The 19,297-nt window shown below is 37.0% G+C and overlaps 1 protein-coding gene across 1 annotated transcript; it reads right to left on the bottom strand.

The window, feature by feature from the left end:
- Window positions 1–365: 365 nt before the first annotated feature.
- On the bottom strand, window positions 366–1,292 carry LOC114087903 (olfactory receptor 11H4-like). The gene has a single exon (XM_027929411.1). It carries the CDS (start codon window positions 1,290–1,292, stop codon window positions 366–368), a length of 927 nt encoding a protein of 308 aa, XP_027785212.1.
- Between the last annotated feature and the right edge of the window lie 18,005 nt (window positions 1,293–19,297).

The raw sequence follows: 19,297 nt of genomic DNA, 5'->3' as shown, positions 1-19,297 counted from the left end.
TTAAATATGCCTTAAGTATACCCATGATGATTCAGCTAGGACTACTGCCCTCTACCTTTTGCCACAAACCCCTAATAATCCAAACTAAAACAGTATAAGAAAGATGGATAAAATGTCCTCATATATCATCTGCTGCAGTTACCCAACTTGAAAATGTGGTTGTTACATCTGGAATGTAATAAGACTCCAATGTGGTTTAGCTCTGTCAGGTTAGTTGTGGAGTAAAACAATGAGGGACTCTTCTGAGAAGACATCTTCTCAGTGTGTATTGAGAAATGGTTGCAGAAAATCAAGTCTTCTTAACTCATCTTTTGTGTCTGGTCAGTGGTTTGCTTGGTCTCACATAGATTGATTTTGCTTTATGCTTATTGTATCCTCAGGACTTTCTTCAGCGCAGCCTTCATCTCCTTGTTTCGTAAACTGTAAATCAGAGGGTTTAAGAAGGGAGTCACCACCGAATAAAACAAAGTCATGATCTTCTGCATTGCAGCTGGGTTATTGGCTGTGGGGCTCACATACATTGCCAGGAGGGCTCCAAAAAATAAACACACCACCGTCAGATGTGATCCGCAGGTAGAAAAGGCTTTCCGCCGGCCAGCTGCTGACGGGACTTTTAAAACAGCTATCAGTAAAAGAGTGTAGGAGCCCAGGATGTACAGAAGGGTGAGGATGATAATGAGGGAGCTCAGGGTATAGAAAACAATCTCAGTGATAGAAGCTGGAGCACAAGACAGAGCTATCAGAGGGTCCATGTCACACATAAAGTGATCAATGATGTTGGATCCACAGAAAGACAATTGAGAGAGTTGCACAGTGGAGACAGAGTAACTGAGGAACCCAAACACCCAGCACAGAGAAATCAAAATATAGCACAGGCGTGGGGTCATGATGGTTGGGTAGTGCAATGGACGGCAAATAGCCAGGTAGCGATCATATGCCATGATGCAGAGGAAGTATGTTTCGGTTGTACCCAGGGAAGTAAAAAAGTAGAACTGGAGGAAACAGCTAACAGAAGAGATAGATTTTGTCTCTGAGAGGAAATTGACCAACATATTGGGCACAGTGGAAGTGATATAGCAGATTTCAAGGAAAGCAAAGTTCGCTAGCAGAATGTACATCGGGGTATGGAGCTGTCTGTCCAGGCTCACTGCATAGATGATGGTCCCATTTCCCATTATGGTAAATACATAGACCCCAAAGAACAGCGAAAAGAGGAAACTCTTCATCTCCTGGCATCCAGGGAAGCCGAGGAGGACAAACGTGGTCACAGTGCTTGTCTTTGAATCGTTCATGAATCCAAGAGCTGCAGAGAAGATCAAAAACACCATTATACCATCTTGGAGGAAACCTATTATCAAGATACATCTGTTGGCTATTTGGCAATTACTTTGGAATAATGCGTCCATTGTTTCCTAGCTCTTATTTAAAAGCAACAATTAATTAACATTCCCAATGAACCCAAATTTCAGTAAGTCTAGATTCAAAACAATAGAATCTTTATATTATTTGGGGTTTTGTTTTCAATGAATGAGATTTAAAAAGATCCCTTCTTCCCTCTGAAATTTTGAAAACTCAGAAGTATATGAAAGGCTGAAGAGTGCTTCCAGTTTGCAAGCCCCCCTGGTTAATTTCCAATTAATTGTAGATGGACACACAATATCTTTGTTTATTAATTTATTTTTTATGTGGTGCTGAAGTTTGAACCCAATGCCTCACACCTGTAAGGCAAGCGCTCTGCCACTGAGCCACATCCCCAGCTCCAACCCCAACACATTTTTTTTTTAAATAAACAGTGGTGAATTGGAATAACTACTTTTTTGGGGGACATCTCTCCACATGTGGAAGGTACTTGGTATAATTCTTAGGTACTCTAGGGCTGTGAATGTCCATTACATACTCTGAGTTGTTCATATCAGAATAATTTTCTTTCATGGTATATTAATAACCTGTAAGTCTCAACACAGAAACTAGGCGGAAGTTCAGAACAATATTCTGCTAGAGAGCATGGAGTTACTAGTTACCTTAGAATATGCCTTCATACTTTTATTTTAAGCTAATTTATCAATAGAATCTCTATTACCTTTAAATAAATAACAGCATTTTATATAATTTTACCATGAATGTTTTATTGAGATAAATGACTTGTTTCAAAATATATTGTTCCACTATAAAACTTCAATCCTATGCTATCTACATATTACAGATGACAGTTCTGTCATTTGACTGCTATTCCAACTGCTGCAGGAAATTGGGAATCTGTATAAATTTGTAAGGTCAGTTATTAGAAGTCCAATGGACAAATAAGCAAATATAACAGAGCTCTAAATGTTGCTAAAGATTGCTGAACAGAAATGATATTTTCTTTCACTTTGATGTTACACAATATATATATATTTAATAGACATATAAAATATTCAATAAACCTCAATAAACAAGGACATTTATTAACATCACATTATTCAGCACATTTCAAATAATTTAAAATGCTACTTATGTTTTGTTATTTAAATGTATTAATATTACAATGTTAAAATTACTTAAAATAAAATTTTATAATTAATATTAAAATATATATACAAATAAAAAATAAAATAATCCCACATCTCAAAGAAAATAAATTTTAACTCTACTGCATTCATCTTTTCTTTGAAAGTTAAAATGGTTTTTCAAAATGCATTGCTTTATAACCTGCTTTAAAACATATTATAATATTTTAGTTTTTTTATATTTTGAAAATATATCTCTATATGATCAATTCAATAGCTGCATCACCTTCTAGACTACAGATTTAATCCACACCTGAGATTGTTGCTGGTTTTCTTTCACAATCACCACTATAATTATCATTCTTTCATATACATCATAGTACATTTGACTCATAAAGTGAGCTTACAGTGATTTTAAAAAATTAGTAATTAGAGCAATGAATATAGAGTGCTTTCATTTTTAGAGATAAAGATTTTGGCTATTTTTTTTTATGTCTACCACATATTGAAGTAATCAAGGCAAAACCAGATTACATATAAGATAAATTCCATTTAATAATTCCATAGCATATTAAGTATTTATTTACAGGTACATATATGCTATAATGATCAAATCATGGGTTTATGTGTTTCCATTTGGATTGAAAACTTCCATAATTTATAAGTAATGTACTTATTTTGATATTCTCAGATGATTCAGTTTTGGTGCACAGTAGATACTTGAATGAATTAATGGTTGAAGAAATTACAAATTTGTTAATCCTCTAACAAAACACTCATTTATTCAATTTATGAATGTCACTGAGTCCCCAATCTAAACATCACTAGGCAGAGTCTTGTGTGACTCTGACCAAATTTACAAATTTGGCTATATTTAGCATTATTTTTGGCTTATTTATTATTATATTTGGCTTATTTCCCATTAATCTCAACTTGTCTTGTATCTTTCTCTAGTCAGGTATCCTCCTAGGTTTTCAAACCTATAATCACCATTTTGCTCAGAAGTTCCTATTCTGTCTTTTCTTTGTAAGGTCTCCTCCTTCTTTATATTAGATTCTTGGTGAATAGTTACACTTTCCTTCACTATCCATTTAGCATTTGCTAAAGCCAGAGACCTGAAAGTCATTCAAGGTACCTTCTTAATTCTGTCACCTCTCATATACAATCAGTCACCAAATCCTGTTGATTTTTTCTCTCAAAATATTTCAAATCAGGCCAGGAAAGGTGGCACTTGCTTATAATCATAGTGGCTCAGGAGACTGAGGCAGGTGGATTACAAGTTCAAAGCCAGTCTCAGTAACTTAGTGAGGCCCTAAGCAACTCAGCAAGAACTTGTTTCAAAATAAAAAGTCTGAGAATGTGATTCAGTGGTTAAACATCCTGAGTTTCATCTCTAGTACAAAAAAAAAAAAAAAAAAAAAAAAAGAGAGAAAGAGAGAAAAAAGAAAAGAAAAAGATTTTGAATATGATCTGAGCACATAGGAGATCTTTGTGAATGCTGGAGATTGTAATGTAAATATTTGATAGTCCAATCATGGAATGGAATAGCTACAAATATGACCCAGAAAGAAAAATGGATTTCTCCTAAGGAAGGACTAGATATGTTGCTTTAGAAGAAAAGTATACAGCTGATAAGAAAGGAAGAGTTCCAATGTATCACACACCAAAGCTACAGGCAGCACTCTTGAGTGACAGATTTATCTTACTGACCTTCTTGTATACTCTGGAACTTAGAAACTGTGTGTTTCTAAGTTTGGTCTGATACAAAGGGAAAATATATAAAAACATATATAATGTTAATAATGTAAGATGCAGAAAACAAACAATTAAAGAAAGGGTGTTACATTACCTGGGATGTGCATAAGAGTCATGAGAATAAGTTATATTTTATAATTGGGGAATTATAGAAAGTAAATTATTAAGCACACCATCAAACAATCTTCTAATACCAAATTATGTAATTTATCTGAACAATAAAGCATTCTTTTGTGAATCATTAGGCTAGAAAGTTAAAGAAGTGTTTAATTGAGGGAGATCTGAGTAGTTGGGCATTAGAGTCAAAGGTTCATTATAACATAATTTATTATGATGATACTGAAGATGTTGAGGATGAAGTCACATAGCCAGAAACCCACAAAAGTTTGCAAAATATGTTAATAATACAAAGGGATTCACTGGAGTTAGCATAAATGTTAGAAAAAAATCCAGGGATGTTTAGACAGGGAGAAAAGTTACTTACCTTTCAAGACAGGCCTAAATGAGGATAGATCTGAGAATAAATGCCAAATCTGTTTCTTCCCAAGGATGCCTCTTTTTCCTTTGCATGGAATCCAGACCCAGGTCCGACTTCAAGAGTCCTTGGATACACAAAGTTAACTGTCAAAACTCCTTTTCTCTTTTCTGAAGTTCTCAAAAGAAACAGGGTGACAGGTACTTCTGTTGGGCCATATAAACATCCCAGGGAAGGAGCACAGTCTTACAATCAGCCCTTGAGTTTGTGGACAACAATTGATTGATATTTTTATCAAGGTCTATACAGGTGGACCTTCGTTTACAATGGTACCACTTACGATTTTCTACTTTATGATGGCACAAAAGTGGTAAGCATACAGTAGAAAGTGTACTTTGAATTTTTTCTTTTCCTGGGCTAGTGATAGGCAGCAGGATACATACACTCTTTTAAGACGCTGGGTAGTGGCAGTGAGTGATCATAATGGGAAACAACCCATGCCCCACAGTGTACAGTGTTGATAAGGTATGATCTTTGGTAGGTTAGGTGCATTTAATGCATTTTTGACAAGATATTTTCAGCTTACAATGGTTTATTAGTAAATAACCCCACAGTAATTTGAGGAGCATCTGTCTAAGAGACCTCAATCACCTCCAGCTACCCAGACCTTCACTTGTTTTACCCAGCCAGAAAAGTTCAACAGGTGAATTTTATACATTAGTTACTTTTGCTGCAGGGTGGCTGAAATCAGTGGGTTATAAACTTCATGAAGAGATTTCAGAAAGGGGGTACAGCCAAGTGAAGGAAAAGGGAGTTGTTGGGACTCTCAAGGGTGCAATTAAGGTTTTTATCCTAGATGTTATTTTGATGTCTTCTGCCTTCCCTGGGGCTGGCTTATGATACCCTCAAGAGTGCTTGGTGCAGTAGCCTTTCTTCCCTCCGCAGTGTTCATATAGTTTAGGGTAAATTGGACCCCAGAGCAAAGGCAGGAAGAATGTTCTAAAAGGCAATGATGAGACATCTGAATTCTAGAGAACTGTTTATTTTCAGGAAAATCTTTTCATTGTGAAATGTAGAGTTCATAGTGTCCATTGTTTATACTCTTTCCACACATTTAAACATCTGTAAATTTTTTGCTTTCAATTTTTATTATTAAACTATTTGTGTTTTATTTGTCTTACCTGTTATTTGGTCTTATTCCTTCTTTTTTGTCTGTTTTATATGTATTTTTTAGCTGTAGGTGGACACAATATCTTTATTTTATTTTTATGTGGTGCTGAGGATCAAATCCAGTAGCCATATGTGCTAGGTGAGTGCTCCACCACTAGCCACAACCCCAGACCCTCTTTTCTTTTTTTGTATTATTCAAATATTTTCATTATTGTGTTTTCCTCTATTAGCTCTTTTTGTTGATTCTAAAATATTTTTAGTTTTTGCAAAGTATAACCACAATATAATATATGGTAATATAAAAATACCACTTTAATCATTTCTGAGTGTGCAGTTCAGTAACATTAAGAGTATTCACATTGCTATTCAACCATCACCACTGTCCATCTCCGGAAATTTTTCATGATTCCAAACTGAAATTCTGTACTCATTAAACAATAGCTCCCAGTTCCAGTCTCTTTCAGTTCCTGGCAATCACCCATCCTTCTACTTTGTGTCTCCATGAATCATGCCTTTCTAGGTTGCTCTCATAAGTAGAATCACACATTATTTGTCCTGGCTTATTTAATTTAGCATAATGTCTTCAAGGTTCAAGCTCATAGCATGTGTAACATTTTCTATTGAAAAGTAATAGCCATGCAAATGGCTGTGAGGTAGAATCTAATTGTGATTCTGGTTTGCATTTCCTAAATGATTAGTAATATTATGCATGTTGGCATGTGCTTATAAAGAATTTGTATCTTATTTTTGAGGCATGCCTGTTTAAGTCCTTTGCTCATTTTAAAAAAAATGTATATCATTGTTGAATTGGAGGAATTCTTCATACGTTCTGGATATTAATCCCTTATCAGATTTATGGTTTGTAATTATTTTATCTTCTTCCATGGGTTGATTTTTCTTTTTGTTTATAGTGTTATTTGTATATAAAAGTTATTAATCCTGATATCCAGTTTACCTATTTTTTTTCTTTGGTTCCCAAGCCTTTTTGTCATATCCAAGAAATCATTGCCAAAATTAATATCATAAAACTTTCTGCCTATGCTTTCTTCTCAGAGTTCTGTAAGTCTTATGATTCATGAATTAATTTTTATATGTAACTTTAGGTTACACTCCAACTTCATTATTTTGCATGTAGATATTCAGTTTTCCCACCATTAAATTAGAAGACTGCCCTCCCCATCATTTGGATTTTGTAAAGTGCAAAGTCTCCTGAGACTCAAGGCAAATGCTCAGCATGAACCCTTGTAAAAATCAAAAGCAAATTACATATATTCAATATATAATAGCACAGAATAAACATTTCCATTCCACAAGGGAGAAGTAGAAACAGAAAGAATGGATGGGACCAAAGCAAGACTGAAATCCTGCTTGGCAAACAAGTTCTGTAACTCCACATTCAGCATCTGGGATCATGGCATCCTGATGTTCTCTCCAAAGGGCTTTTGTAGCTCCTCCTGGATGGTCTTGCTGGTTGCAGCCCACATAGCTTGTTTCTGTTCAATTCCTGCAGCTTTCCTTGGCAGATACCTCACATGTTGGCAACTCTTAATCTCGTGGATTGCCGCAGTCTGGCTGGGCACAAATAACCGAGCTGCCACAAAGCCTTGTAGGTTCAAACAGCAACTCTTTATTCCCCAACTCTCACCGGCACTGCACACACACTACTCGGGAACACACTCCTTCCACCGGGCTCCACGCGCCCAATCTCCCCGAACCCCCGCGAGAACTCCACGGGAACTCCAAAGTAGCAGGCGCCCAGGCAGATTCCTGGAGCCGCCCTATTCCTGGAGCAGGGTCCATATACAACTCAATCAATCCAGCATCACAGCAATTATATACAGCTTAATTCAAATCATCATCTCAATGGTTTGCTGGCGTCACCTTTCAACCATTCCCTCTGGCAATATGCCAGGCATCATTCTAACTCAGCTGTGGCTCTCAACATCTCCCCCCTTCTGTTTAATTAAACAACGAACATGTGGCTTAGGGACCGTGACTGTCTTAGGTTGTCCAAATCTACATATGGTCCTTACCCGTCATTGGATGAGCTGACCTCAAGGCATCAGCCTCCTGTCTTAGGTTGGTATCATTGCAATTGGATCTTACCTGTCATTGACTACCGGCCCAGCATATAGCCATACTTGTGGATAGGCCTTTGCACCAGTGTGGGGGGGTGAGGTTTTTTGCCTCACCTCTGTTGGCCCCCAAATTTGGCCTTAGTGCCAGTGGGGGGGTGAGGTTCTTTGCCTCACCTCTGTTGGCCCCCAAATTTGGCCTTGGTGCCATTGGGGGGAGTGAGGTTCTTTGCCTCACCTCTGTTGGCCCCCAAATTTTAGACCATCACAAGCAGAAGGGAGGAGGATGTAAAATGCCACGACACCAAGCCAAATGATGGCTCTTTTTGGAAAAATTATACCACCGATGACACCATCAGCAAAGATGCCCCAGCACTACCACAATTTGCTGCACCAACAGATAGTTCACAATGCACACAAGTGATACATAGTCCAGGCAAGTTCTGCAAGTAGTTCAAAGCAGAGGAATCCATCAATATGTCCATTTCCTCTCAAAGTAAATCGACTTCTTGATTGAGCATTACTTGTTGAGTTATTATTCATTGATGCATCAGTTTATACAGTTTGTTGTAATAGCTATCGTAGAAGCAGTAGTTTGGTTTTGTCTTCACCGGCACTGGGATGAAGATAGGAATTCTGGAAATGATGGCTAAAAATTTTATGTAACATTCCAGCAGGCACTAAGAAAATAATTTTTGAACAATTTACATTATCCTGAACAGATTATTAAATATAATGAAAAGGAAAGGTGAAAGTAAACAAACAGATCTGTTAACCTCCTTTTTTTTGCTCACATATTAAAACAATCCTCAACAGCTGTTTACCCAATTTAAATTAAACCATTTAAATCACGTGAATAAAAAAAAATATTTGGATCCATTTTTTCATGAGTGCTCCTCATATATGATATATGACATATGTACATACAGACATACAACACAAGACAGAAGTGTACACACATAACAAAATAATACAACACATAACATAATAGTAAAGGCCTTGTAGCTTTTCACAGGTGAAATCTCCATTGCAATGTTTAAAAACTCCATAGTCAAAAAATAGAACTGATCAGAAAAACATTAACCTAGGTCTGTATGAGCTCAAAAAATAAAATAGAACTTTATGATATGGGAAAAGGAAATAATAAAATAGATATTGAAAAAAGCATCCTGGTTACCACCTGAGTTTGACTTTTTTTTTTCTTTTTTTGAAATCCCATCCTTCTTCCTGTAACTTGCATATGGGTCTGAAGGTAATCCCACAAGCAAGCCTCAAGGTTTTTTACATTTGAAATAGGCCTTAATGGTGTTTATTATTCGTTAGCCTCCAGGCGTGGGAGAATCACTGTCACAGATGTAAGAATAGCCAAACTGGAGTTCTGGATATCAGCTGTTATGGATTTGAGTCAAATCATCTTCTTTTTGGTTTGTAGAAATCGCTTTGTAGAATCCAAATCGGCTGCTGTTCTCCCTGTGGAAATACACAAACAGACCCCCGACTCCAGACAATCACTGGGTCAGGACCTTTCCATTGTCCTGTTAGAATATCCTTCCAAAGTACCTTGGGCTTATGTACATTTATTGGACACATATGCCTTTCTGCAGCACTAAGCCCTGATGAATCCAAATTTAAAAAGTTTAGAGTAAAAAGGGTTATTTTAAGTTTATCTTTGGGGGATATATACCCCTTTCCAATTCCCTCTTTTTGCTTTAATAAGTACATTTTAATAGCTTGATGAGCTCTTTCAACTATGCCTTGTCCCTGTGGATTGTATGGAATTCCTGTTATGTGAGTAATGCCAAATGATAAGCAAAATTGTTTAAAAGAGGTAGAGGTATAGCCAGGGGCATTATCTGTTTTTAACTGTTTTGGAACGTCCAGAGTAGCAAAATTTTGTAAGCAATGAGCTACAATATCTTTGTTTTTTTCCTCTGGCATGAAGGGAGCCCATCAAAAATCCGGAAGAAGTATCAACTGTAACATGCAAATATTTTAATTTTCCAAATTCTGGCAAGTGTGTGACGTCCATCTGCCAAATATGATTAGGTATCAATCCTCTAGGATTGACTCCAAGATTAACTTGTGGTAAAAAGGTCACACAATTTTGACATTGTTTTATTATTTGTCTAGCTTGTTCCTTAGTTATTTTAAAATGCTTTTTTAAAGTATTAGCATTGACATGGGACCTTTTATGAAAATCTGTAGCTTCTTCTAGTGTAGATAAAATATGTATGTCATGTGTAGTTTTATCTGCTAAATCATTGCCCAAACTAAGGGCTCCAGGCAATCCTGTATGTGCCCTGATATGTCTTATAAAGAATGGATCTTTTCTGTCCCAGATTAAACTTTGTATAGTGGAAAACAAAGAGAAAACAGTAGAGGAAGGGGAAATCCTACCAGCATCTTCAAGGGATACTATAGCATTAACTATATATATACTGACTATCAGAAAATAAATTAAATACAGAATCTTTAAACATCACAAAGCTTGTAATATTGCATTAAGCTCTATCTTTTGAGCTGATTGTTTGGGTACTAAAAATGTAAAAGTTTGATCAGGGGTAACTACTGCTGCTGTACCATTATTTGACCCATCAGTGAATATATTTGGAACATTCATTTTTTTTTTTTAAATTTAATTTTATTTTTTTTAATTTTTATTGTTGGTTGTTCAAAACATTACATAGTTCTTGATATATCATATTTCACACTTTGATTAAAGTAGGTTATGAACTCCCATTTTTACCCCGTATACAGATTGCAGAATCATATCAGTTACACATCCATTGATTTACATATTGCCATACTAGTGTCTGTTGTATTCTGCTGCCTTTCCTATCCTCTACTATCCCCCCTCCCCTCCCCTCCCCTCCCCTCCCCTCTTCTCTCTCTACCCCCTCTACTGTCATTCATTACTCCCTCTTGTATTATTTTTCCCTTTCCCCTCACTTCCTCTTGTATGTAATTTTGTATAACCCTGAGGGTCTCCTTCCATTTCCATGCAATTTCCCTTCTCTCTCCCTTTCCTTCCCACCTCTCATCCCTGTTTAATGTTAATCTTCTTCTCATGCTCTTCGTCCCTACTCTGTTCTTAGTTACTCTCCTTATATCAAGGAAGACATTTGGCATTTGTTTTTTAGGGATTGGCTAGCTTCACTTAGCATAATCTGCTCTAATGCCATCCATTTCCCTGCAAATTCTATGATTTTGTCATTTTTTAATGCAGAGTAATATGGAGCATTCATGATAGGTGTTTTTCTTGTCATTTTTGAAAAAACTACAGGATGCGAAGACCAAAAAGACAATAAAGAATTAGATGGTAAGTGATTATCAAATGAAACATTAGATTAACACATGATTATTGCCCAAGTATTTAACTCATTAGCTGACTCATCAATTTGATCCATAGTATATGGAGTAATAATTTTATTGGGAGAAATTCCAAACACTCCCTTTGCTGCTTTTATTCCTTTGAGTATTAATTGTCCTACAGCCTCAGGATACCTAGTAAGAATAGTGTTAGGAGAATAAGATAAATGTATCCACAATAGTGGACCTTCTTGCCAAAATACTCTTGTAGGAATATTTTTTGTTGGTATTACAATAAATAATAAAGGCAAACTTATATCAATTCTATCCAAATGCATATTTTCCATATATGTTTTAATAATTTTTAATGCCTTTCTTGCTTCAGGCGTTAACATGCGGGTGAATTTGGATCTGATGGACCTTTTAAGATATCAAATAAAGGTCCCAACTCTCCTGTTGGTATGCCTAGATAAGGCCTTATCCAATTTGTGTCTCCTAATAACTTTTGAAAGTCATTAAGTGACTTGCATTGATCTACTCGTATTTGAAGTTTTGGTGGACGGACCATGGTTGAGGATAATAGAACTCCTAAATAATTAATTGGAAAATTTAATTGTACTTTATCTATTGCTATCTCTAGATTATAATTTTTTAATAAGTTTGTAAGTGTGGCATAACTTTCTAGCAATGTGTTTTTATCTTTGGGTGCTAATAATACATCATCCATATAGTGAAATATTTGTAGTTCAGGATTTTGATTTCTAAGTGGCTAGATTGCTTTGTTAACAGAAATTTGACACTTAGTTGGGCTGTCAGCCATCCCTCAAGGGAGTACTTTCCATTCATATCTCTGATCAGGACCTTCATGATTCAGTGCAGGGATAGTAAATGCAAAAACGTGGACTATCCTCAGGATGAATTGGAATTGAAAAAAAACAATCTTTAATATCTATAGCTAAAACATATCCAGTTTTTGGCAAAGCAGAAAATTGAGGAATCCCCAATTGAGCAGGTCCCATAATAACCATCTCATTATTAATGGCTCTTAAATCTTGCAATAATCTCCATTTACCAGATTTTTTTTTAATGACAAAAATGGGAGTACTATGAGGAGATACAGAAGGTTGTATATGTCCCTCCGCTAATTGTTGTTTGACCAGGTGATGGGCTGCTTGTATCTTTTCTTTAGTCAGGGGCCACTGATAAATCTTCATTGTTCCATGACCTAATGACCTCTCTGCACCAACGATTTGCTTGCTCATAAGCCAGTTGTTTTATTAATGGCATTGCTTGTTCTGTATCCCCAAAAACTCTGGTAGCTGTTTGAATAAGCCTATCTACAAATTCAGCGTAAGGTTCATTAGCTCCTTGTATTACCTTAGATAATTGACCTTGTAAATCTCCATGTCCTTGTAAAGTCTTCCATGCCCTAACTGCATCTGCAGCAATTTGTGAATATATGGCAGGATCATATGCAATTTGTTGCAGTTGACCCTCATAAGGTCCTTTTCCTAACAACATATCTAGATTTCTCTGAGGATAACCGGTTGCTGCATTTCGCCTAGCCGTCTCCGTGCAAAATTCCTCATTGGCAACCTTCCATAACAAATATTGCCCTCCATTTAGCACAGCTTTACACATGCTAGCCCAGTTTGCTGGCATCATGTCCAAATTGGTAATGGATTCAACCATGCTTACAGTGAAGTGTGCTTGGGTACCATAGGTTGTTACAGCCTCTTTTAGCTGCTTCACTATTTTGAAATCTAAAGCATGGTGAATTCGCTGCCCTCCTGCCTGATCAAGTACAGGGCATGCTAATCTTTGAGGTCCTGTCTCAGGATCCCATCTATCAACTACAGGGGTTGAGGGCCACTCAGCTGTCTCCATAGGTGGAGCTGTTGGTTGAATTACGCCCTCTGGTGATAGAACGGTGTTAGTAGCAGCCTCCTGTTGTAGCTTTTTCCCTAATAGCTGTTTCTCCTCTGAGCTTTCTTCCTTTAAATTTTCTTCCTCTGTCTGACTAGCTCAAGAGACCTTCTCTTTTGCTTGATCTACCATGTTTTCTATCATATTCTGAACCTCTCACAATTTACTTAACACTCTTTCGGTTTTTTTTTTTTTTTTTACTAATTTCTGATCCCATATTTCTACTATAAAGATAACACTAAACAAAACCAAAACAGAATGAAACCAAAATGGAACAAAAATGCATTGTATCAAATTTCCTATTTTCTTGAAATGTATATTTGTTGTCTATTTCTATCTCTATCTCAGGGGCAAACAACTTCAAACCTTGAGCCAACCATTTTCCCCAGTTTGCCTGAGAAAGTTCTAGGGACAGGCAACTTGACATAAAAACAAAATAAATCAAAACAAGAACACATTGTTTTTTGAATGTGTTTTTTCTCTCGCTCTTCCTCAGGGGTGAGCAATTTCACTTACCTCCAAGCTTCAGGCGTTCCCCGCATGGGCCACCAAATGCCGCAGTCTGGCTGGGCACAAATAACCAAGCCACCACAAAGCCTTGTAGGTTCAAACAGCAACTCTTTATTCCCCAACTCTCACCGGCACTGCACACACACTACTCGGGAACACACTCCTTCCACCGGGCTCCACGCGCCCAATCTCCCCGAACCCCTGTGAGAACTCCACGGGAACTCCAAAGTAGTGGGCACCCAGGCAGATTCCTGGAGCCGCCCTATTCCCGGAGCAGGGTCCATATACAATTCAATCAATCCAGCATCACAGCAATTATATACAGCTTAATTCAAATCATCATCTTAATGGTTCACTGGTGTCACCCTTCAACCATTCCCTCTGGCAATATGCCAGGTGTCATTTTGACTTTGCTGTGGCTCTCAACAGTGGATCTTTACTGAAGTTTCAGCTTCCTCCACACATCTTCATGCATCACACTCTCAGGGCCAGCCCACAGGGACTCTGACCCTGTGGCACTTTGCTTGGCCTCCCAGACAGTCCTTTGAAATCTTGGTGGAAGCCTCAGTGATCACTCAATGATCACTCCAACATCCTGCAATCCTATAGAACTACATCACGTGGTTGATGCAAAAGTCTCCCATCATTTTTGAGAAGTAGCCAAGCCTCCAGGAACTAATACTGCAGTAGGCACTGAGTGCCTGGGTAGCTGAGCATTGTGAAACAACTTCCTAGGCACCCTCCTGTGCAAGCAGTGTGCCACACTGTTTTCTTCTCAAAGGAATTTTTACTTTTAACTTCTTGAAATTGAGATGGGTATGATCTTGCCAATTGCTGAGGTGCTCTCAAACTGTCTTTCCTATTGTTTCTGGGTAAAGTACTTAGCATTTCTTTAGTGGCTATAATCTCTTTAACAATCACAATTTCCTTAGCTCCAGTTTTACTTGCAATTTTCTGGCCAAATTTCAAAATTTTCAAATCTTTTTTCTCTGTTTTCTACTCCCTATTTTCAAAATTAACGTGGCTAAAAGCTGCTAGCAATATCCATGACACCCCTTGAATGTTGTGTTGCCTTGAAATTTCCTCCTTTAAATTCCACCTCACAGAAAGTCTAAGGACATTGGCAAAATATAGACAACTTCTTTGTCAGAACATAACATTAATAGCTTCTAGTTCAGTTTCCAATAGAATTCTTCTCCTCTGAAACTTCTGCAGTCCTATTGGCATTCTGGTCTGCTGAGCTCCCACCAGAATCTCCCATTAAGCTCTGCTTATGGCCTTGTAAATTTTTCAGTTTGTGTCTCTAAACCTTTCAAGAGGTCTCTTATTCATCTTATTCATCTCCAGTAAAACAGCTCTAAAGGCTTCAGACCATGATCAGGTTAGTCATAGCAATGACCCTACTTCTTGGTACCAATTTCTGTTTTAGTTAGCTTATGCATTGCTGGACCAAAAGACCTGACAAGAACAACATAGAGCAGGAAAGTTTATTTTAGCTCATTATTTCAAATGTTTAGTTCATGAAGGGCTGACTTCATAACTCTGGGGCCAAGGTCAGGTTGAATATCATGGCAGAAGGGCTTGACTCAGGAAAGCATCTGAGGACATAGTAACAGGGAAGCAGAGCTCCTCCTTTTTTTGTTGTTGTTCTTTTTAATTATACATGGCAATAGATTGTATTTTGATATATCATACATATATGGAGTACAACTTCCCATTCTTGTGGTTGTACATGATGTGAAGTTACACTGGTTGTGTATTCATATATGAACATAGAAAATTTATGATCTATTCATTCTACTGTCTTTCTCATTCCATCCCTTCTTCCTTCCCCCCATCCTCCCTGTCCAATCTGTAGAACCTCCACTCTTCCCTCCCCCTGCCTATTGTGAGTCAGCATCTACATATCAGAGAGAACATTCAGCATTTTTTTGTGGGGGATTGGCTTATTTTACTTAGCATGGTAGTCTCCAATTCTATCCATTTACTGGAAAATGCCATAATTTCATTCTTCTTTAAGGCTGAGTAATATTACATTGTTACATGTACCACATTTTCTTTATCCATTCATCTATTGAAGGGCACCTAGGTTGATTCCATAGCTTAGCTATTGTGAATTGAGCTGCTATGGACATTGATGTGTCTGAGTCACTATATGATGCTCATTTTAAGTTCTTTGGGTATAACCAGAAAAGTGGGATAACTGGATCAGATGGTGGTTCCATTCCAATTTTCTGAGGAATTTCCATACTGCTTTCCAGAGTGGTTGTACCAGTTTGCAGTCCCACTAACAAAGTATGAGTGTACCTTTTTTCCCCACATCCTTGTCAACATTTATTATTACTCATATTATTGATATTTGCCATTCTGTCTAGAGTGAGATGGAATCTCAGTGTAGTTTTAATGTAGCATTTCTCTAATAGCTAGTGATGTTGAACACTGTTTTATATATTTGTTGTCTATTGTATTTCTTCTTCTGTGAAGTGTCTGTTTAGTTCCTTTGCCCATTTATTGATTGGTTTATTTTATTTTATTTGGTATTAAGTTTTTTGTGTTCTTTATATATCCTGGAGATTAGTGCTATATCTGAGGTGCAAGTAGCAAAGATTTTCTCCCATTCTGTAGGCTTTATCTTTACTTTCTTGATTGTTTCCTTTGCTGTGAAAAAGCTTTTTAGTTTGAATCCATCCCATCTATTGATTCTTGATTTTACTTATTGTGCTTTAGGAGTCTAGTTGAGGAATTTGGTTCCTAAGTCAACATGATGGAGTTTTGGGCCTAGTTTTTCTCCTAGTAGGTGCAGGGTCTCTGGTCTAATGCCTAGCTACTTGATTCACTTAGAATTGAGTTTTGTGCAGGGTGAGAGATGTGGGCCTAATTTTATTTTATTACATATGGATTTTCAGTTTTCCCAGCAGCATTTGTTGAACAGGCTATCTTTTCTCCAATGTATATTTTTGGTTCCTTGATCTAGTATGAGATAATTATATTTATGTGGGTTTGGTTTTGTGCCTTCTGTTCCATTAGTCTTCATGTCTTTTTTGGTGCCAATACCATGCTGTTTTTTTTTCACTATAGCTCTGTATAATTTAAGGTCTGGCATTGTGATGCCTCTTGCTTCACTTTTTTTTTTTTTTTGCCAAGGATTGCTTTGGCTATTCTGGACCTCTTATTTTTCCGAATGAATTTCCTGACTGCTTTTTCTATTTCCTTGAAGAACATCATCAGAACCTTAATCAGAATTGAGTAAAATTTGCATAGTGCTTTTGTCTCCCTTGTTCTTTAAATACCAAATTCTCCTTGCCTAAAGTAACCCAAGTTATCAATTCTTTTGGTCTCCATCTCCTTGGATATCAAACATGTTTAGGTGACAGGTAGCTGCAATATACTACTGCTTCCTTTGCTTTTTTCACTTAATATATCTTGAAGATATTACAAATGGAACTGGTTCATATTTTATAAAATTGAAGATATGGTATTCCATTGTGTGACTGACCATAACTTATTTAACTAGTCCTCTTTTAATGGGAACTGAAGCTTTGTCAACATTTTACTCTTACAACAGTGCTACAACAAATATTCTTGTTCTTTTGTCATTTCTCACATGGATGAGAATATCAACAGGCTAAATATCCAAAAAATTGAATTGCTGGGTTAAAGTTACCTAGTCAATCCTAGAGTTTGTAAAACTTACACTTCTTCTGTTAAGTGTGAGAGAACCCATTTCAGTACAATCAACCATACAGTGTATTATCAAACTTTTTGATCTTTGTCAGTCTGATAGGTTGAAATCAGACAACATTATAAGCTTTTTTGCTTTTCTCTTTTTATGAATGAGTGCTCAGTCCATATGTTTAAGAATATTTTTTGATACTGTTTATATATTTTTTTGTTCACTTTCTTATTCAAATGTTGTTCTTTATGTGCATTAAGAAAGCAAAATTATAGTGATATGACCGGCGAATGAGTGAGAAGTACTAATGATAGAAATATAAAGTTAGTTACCAAGATAAAGCAACTAAGGCTATTGAAAAGAGTGGTGGCCAGGTGACACACCAGCAGTCTTTTTATTTATGTGTCAATTTTTTTTCCATTCATTCAAGTTATTATACCACTGTTACCAGGAAGAGTATCTGGCACATAATAGGTAAACATATAAATATGTGAAAAGAACTAATAAAAAAGAGTGCTAGAAAGGTAATTTTATTTTTTTATAATTAAGATTATTATCCTTGGCAAATCAATCTCTGATTCCCAATTTTCATTTTCTTCAACTGAAAAATAGGTATTAAAAGGTGAAGGCATTTCACTTGAGGTCTAGGAGGAAGTTTAGGGAGAACCTGTTCAAATTTCCAGTATAAATCCCAAGTAAATGTTTGTACTGATCCATTATTGTCAGGTGCCTCTCATTAAAACAAATGGCCAGGATATGTTTCTGTGGTCCTGGTTTTACCTCCCACGTTATGGTGAGCAACCTTTCCCCTTTTGCTTGCAGGGGAGGAGTCCTCAGGTATTTGGAGCTGGTTACAATGAAATTGAAAGCAGATCCATAGCCCAGACAGGGTTAGGCCACCTCCATCTGTCCATCTATCTCTAATTTGTGGTTTTTGCACTTACTAAAAGTAAGTGCATTTGAGAGTGAGTGAAGAAGTAAGAATTGTGGAATTTAGATATAAAAGACTTTCTGGTTATATTCATGACTGAGCAGCATGTATTAAACCAAAAGTAGTTGCCATCAAAAATAACTGTAAAATCTGGTCAAAATATATGAGGCAATCAATCAAGACTTCAGGGTCTAGAATTCCAAGGCAAATAGAAAAAACAAGTGGGTGAGTTCCATATTTGCCACATGTTTCCTCCTGAGGATATGTGACAGTTTTTCAAGGGGAAGATGGCCAGAGTCTCATTGGAGGGTCCTTCTGCCTAGAGGAATTTGAGCCACCCTAAATAGCCACTCTAAATCTTAATATCACAAATAATTAAGCCACCCTAAGTCTTAATGTCTCAAATAATTAATAAATAATAAAACATAAACACTCAGAAATATATTTACAAAAGTGAAGCCCCTGATAGATCTAGTGCACATGGGTTCTTGAACTAGACAAAAACAAAATGGCTCTGGTTGTTTATTTAAGAGGCTACATCAAAGGCAGAGGTAAGGTTTCAAGGGGGAGTCCTGCTTTGTGATGTCATTGTGGTTAGCAGATTCATTTACATCTTGGCAGGTCATACCAATCTCAGGTGCTGTGTGGGATCTTAGGCAGAACTTGAGGGGGAGGTTCACCTGCATCAGATGATCAATCCCTGAGAGGGTGTTACAGGGAGTTTGCAATGCCAGACCTATCTCCTCAGGAGGCTACTATGTGCAACAGTCTACACACAGCTGATGGACAGCTCATGCCAACAGTTCACTGGGGAAGGGGCACATGCAGAGGTGAAGCCACATGGGAAAGAATGAGAGGAATAAATGTTGAGGAGAGAGCAATAGTTTCTCCGAAACCAAAAGATCCAGAGCATTTGGAATCCAGAGCTGTCAAAGCAGTTGGGGCTTGAGATAGAAATCCTAGAGAGAATTACAGAGAAGTAAGGCC

The sequence above is a fragment of the Marmota flaviventris genome, chromosome 2, assembly GCF_047511675.1.
Source record: "Marmota flaviventris isolate mMarFla1 chromosome 2, mMarFla1.hap1, whole genome shotgun sequence".
Classification (NCBI taxonomy): Eukaryota; Metazoa; Chordata; class Mammalia; order Rodentia; family Sciuridae; genus Marmota; species Marmota flaviventris.
The sequence above is the reverse complement of the archived record's forward strand: the minus strand, read 5'-3'. Positions and strand labels throughout refer to the sequence as shown.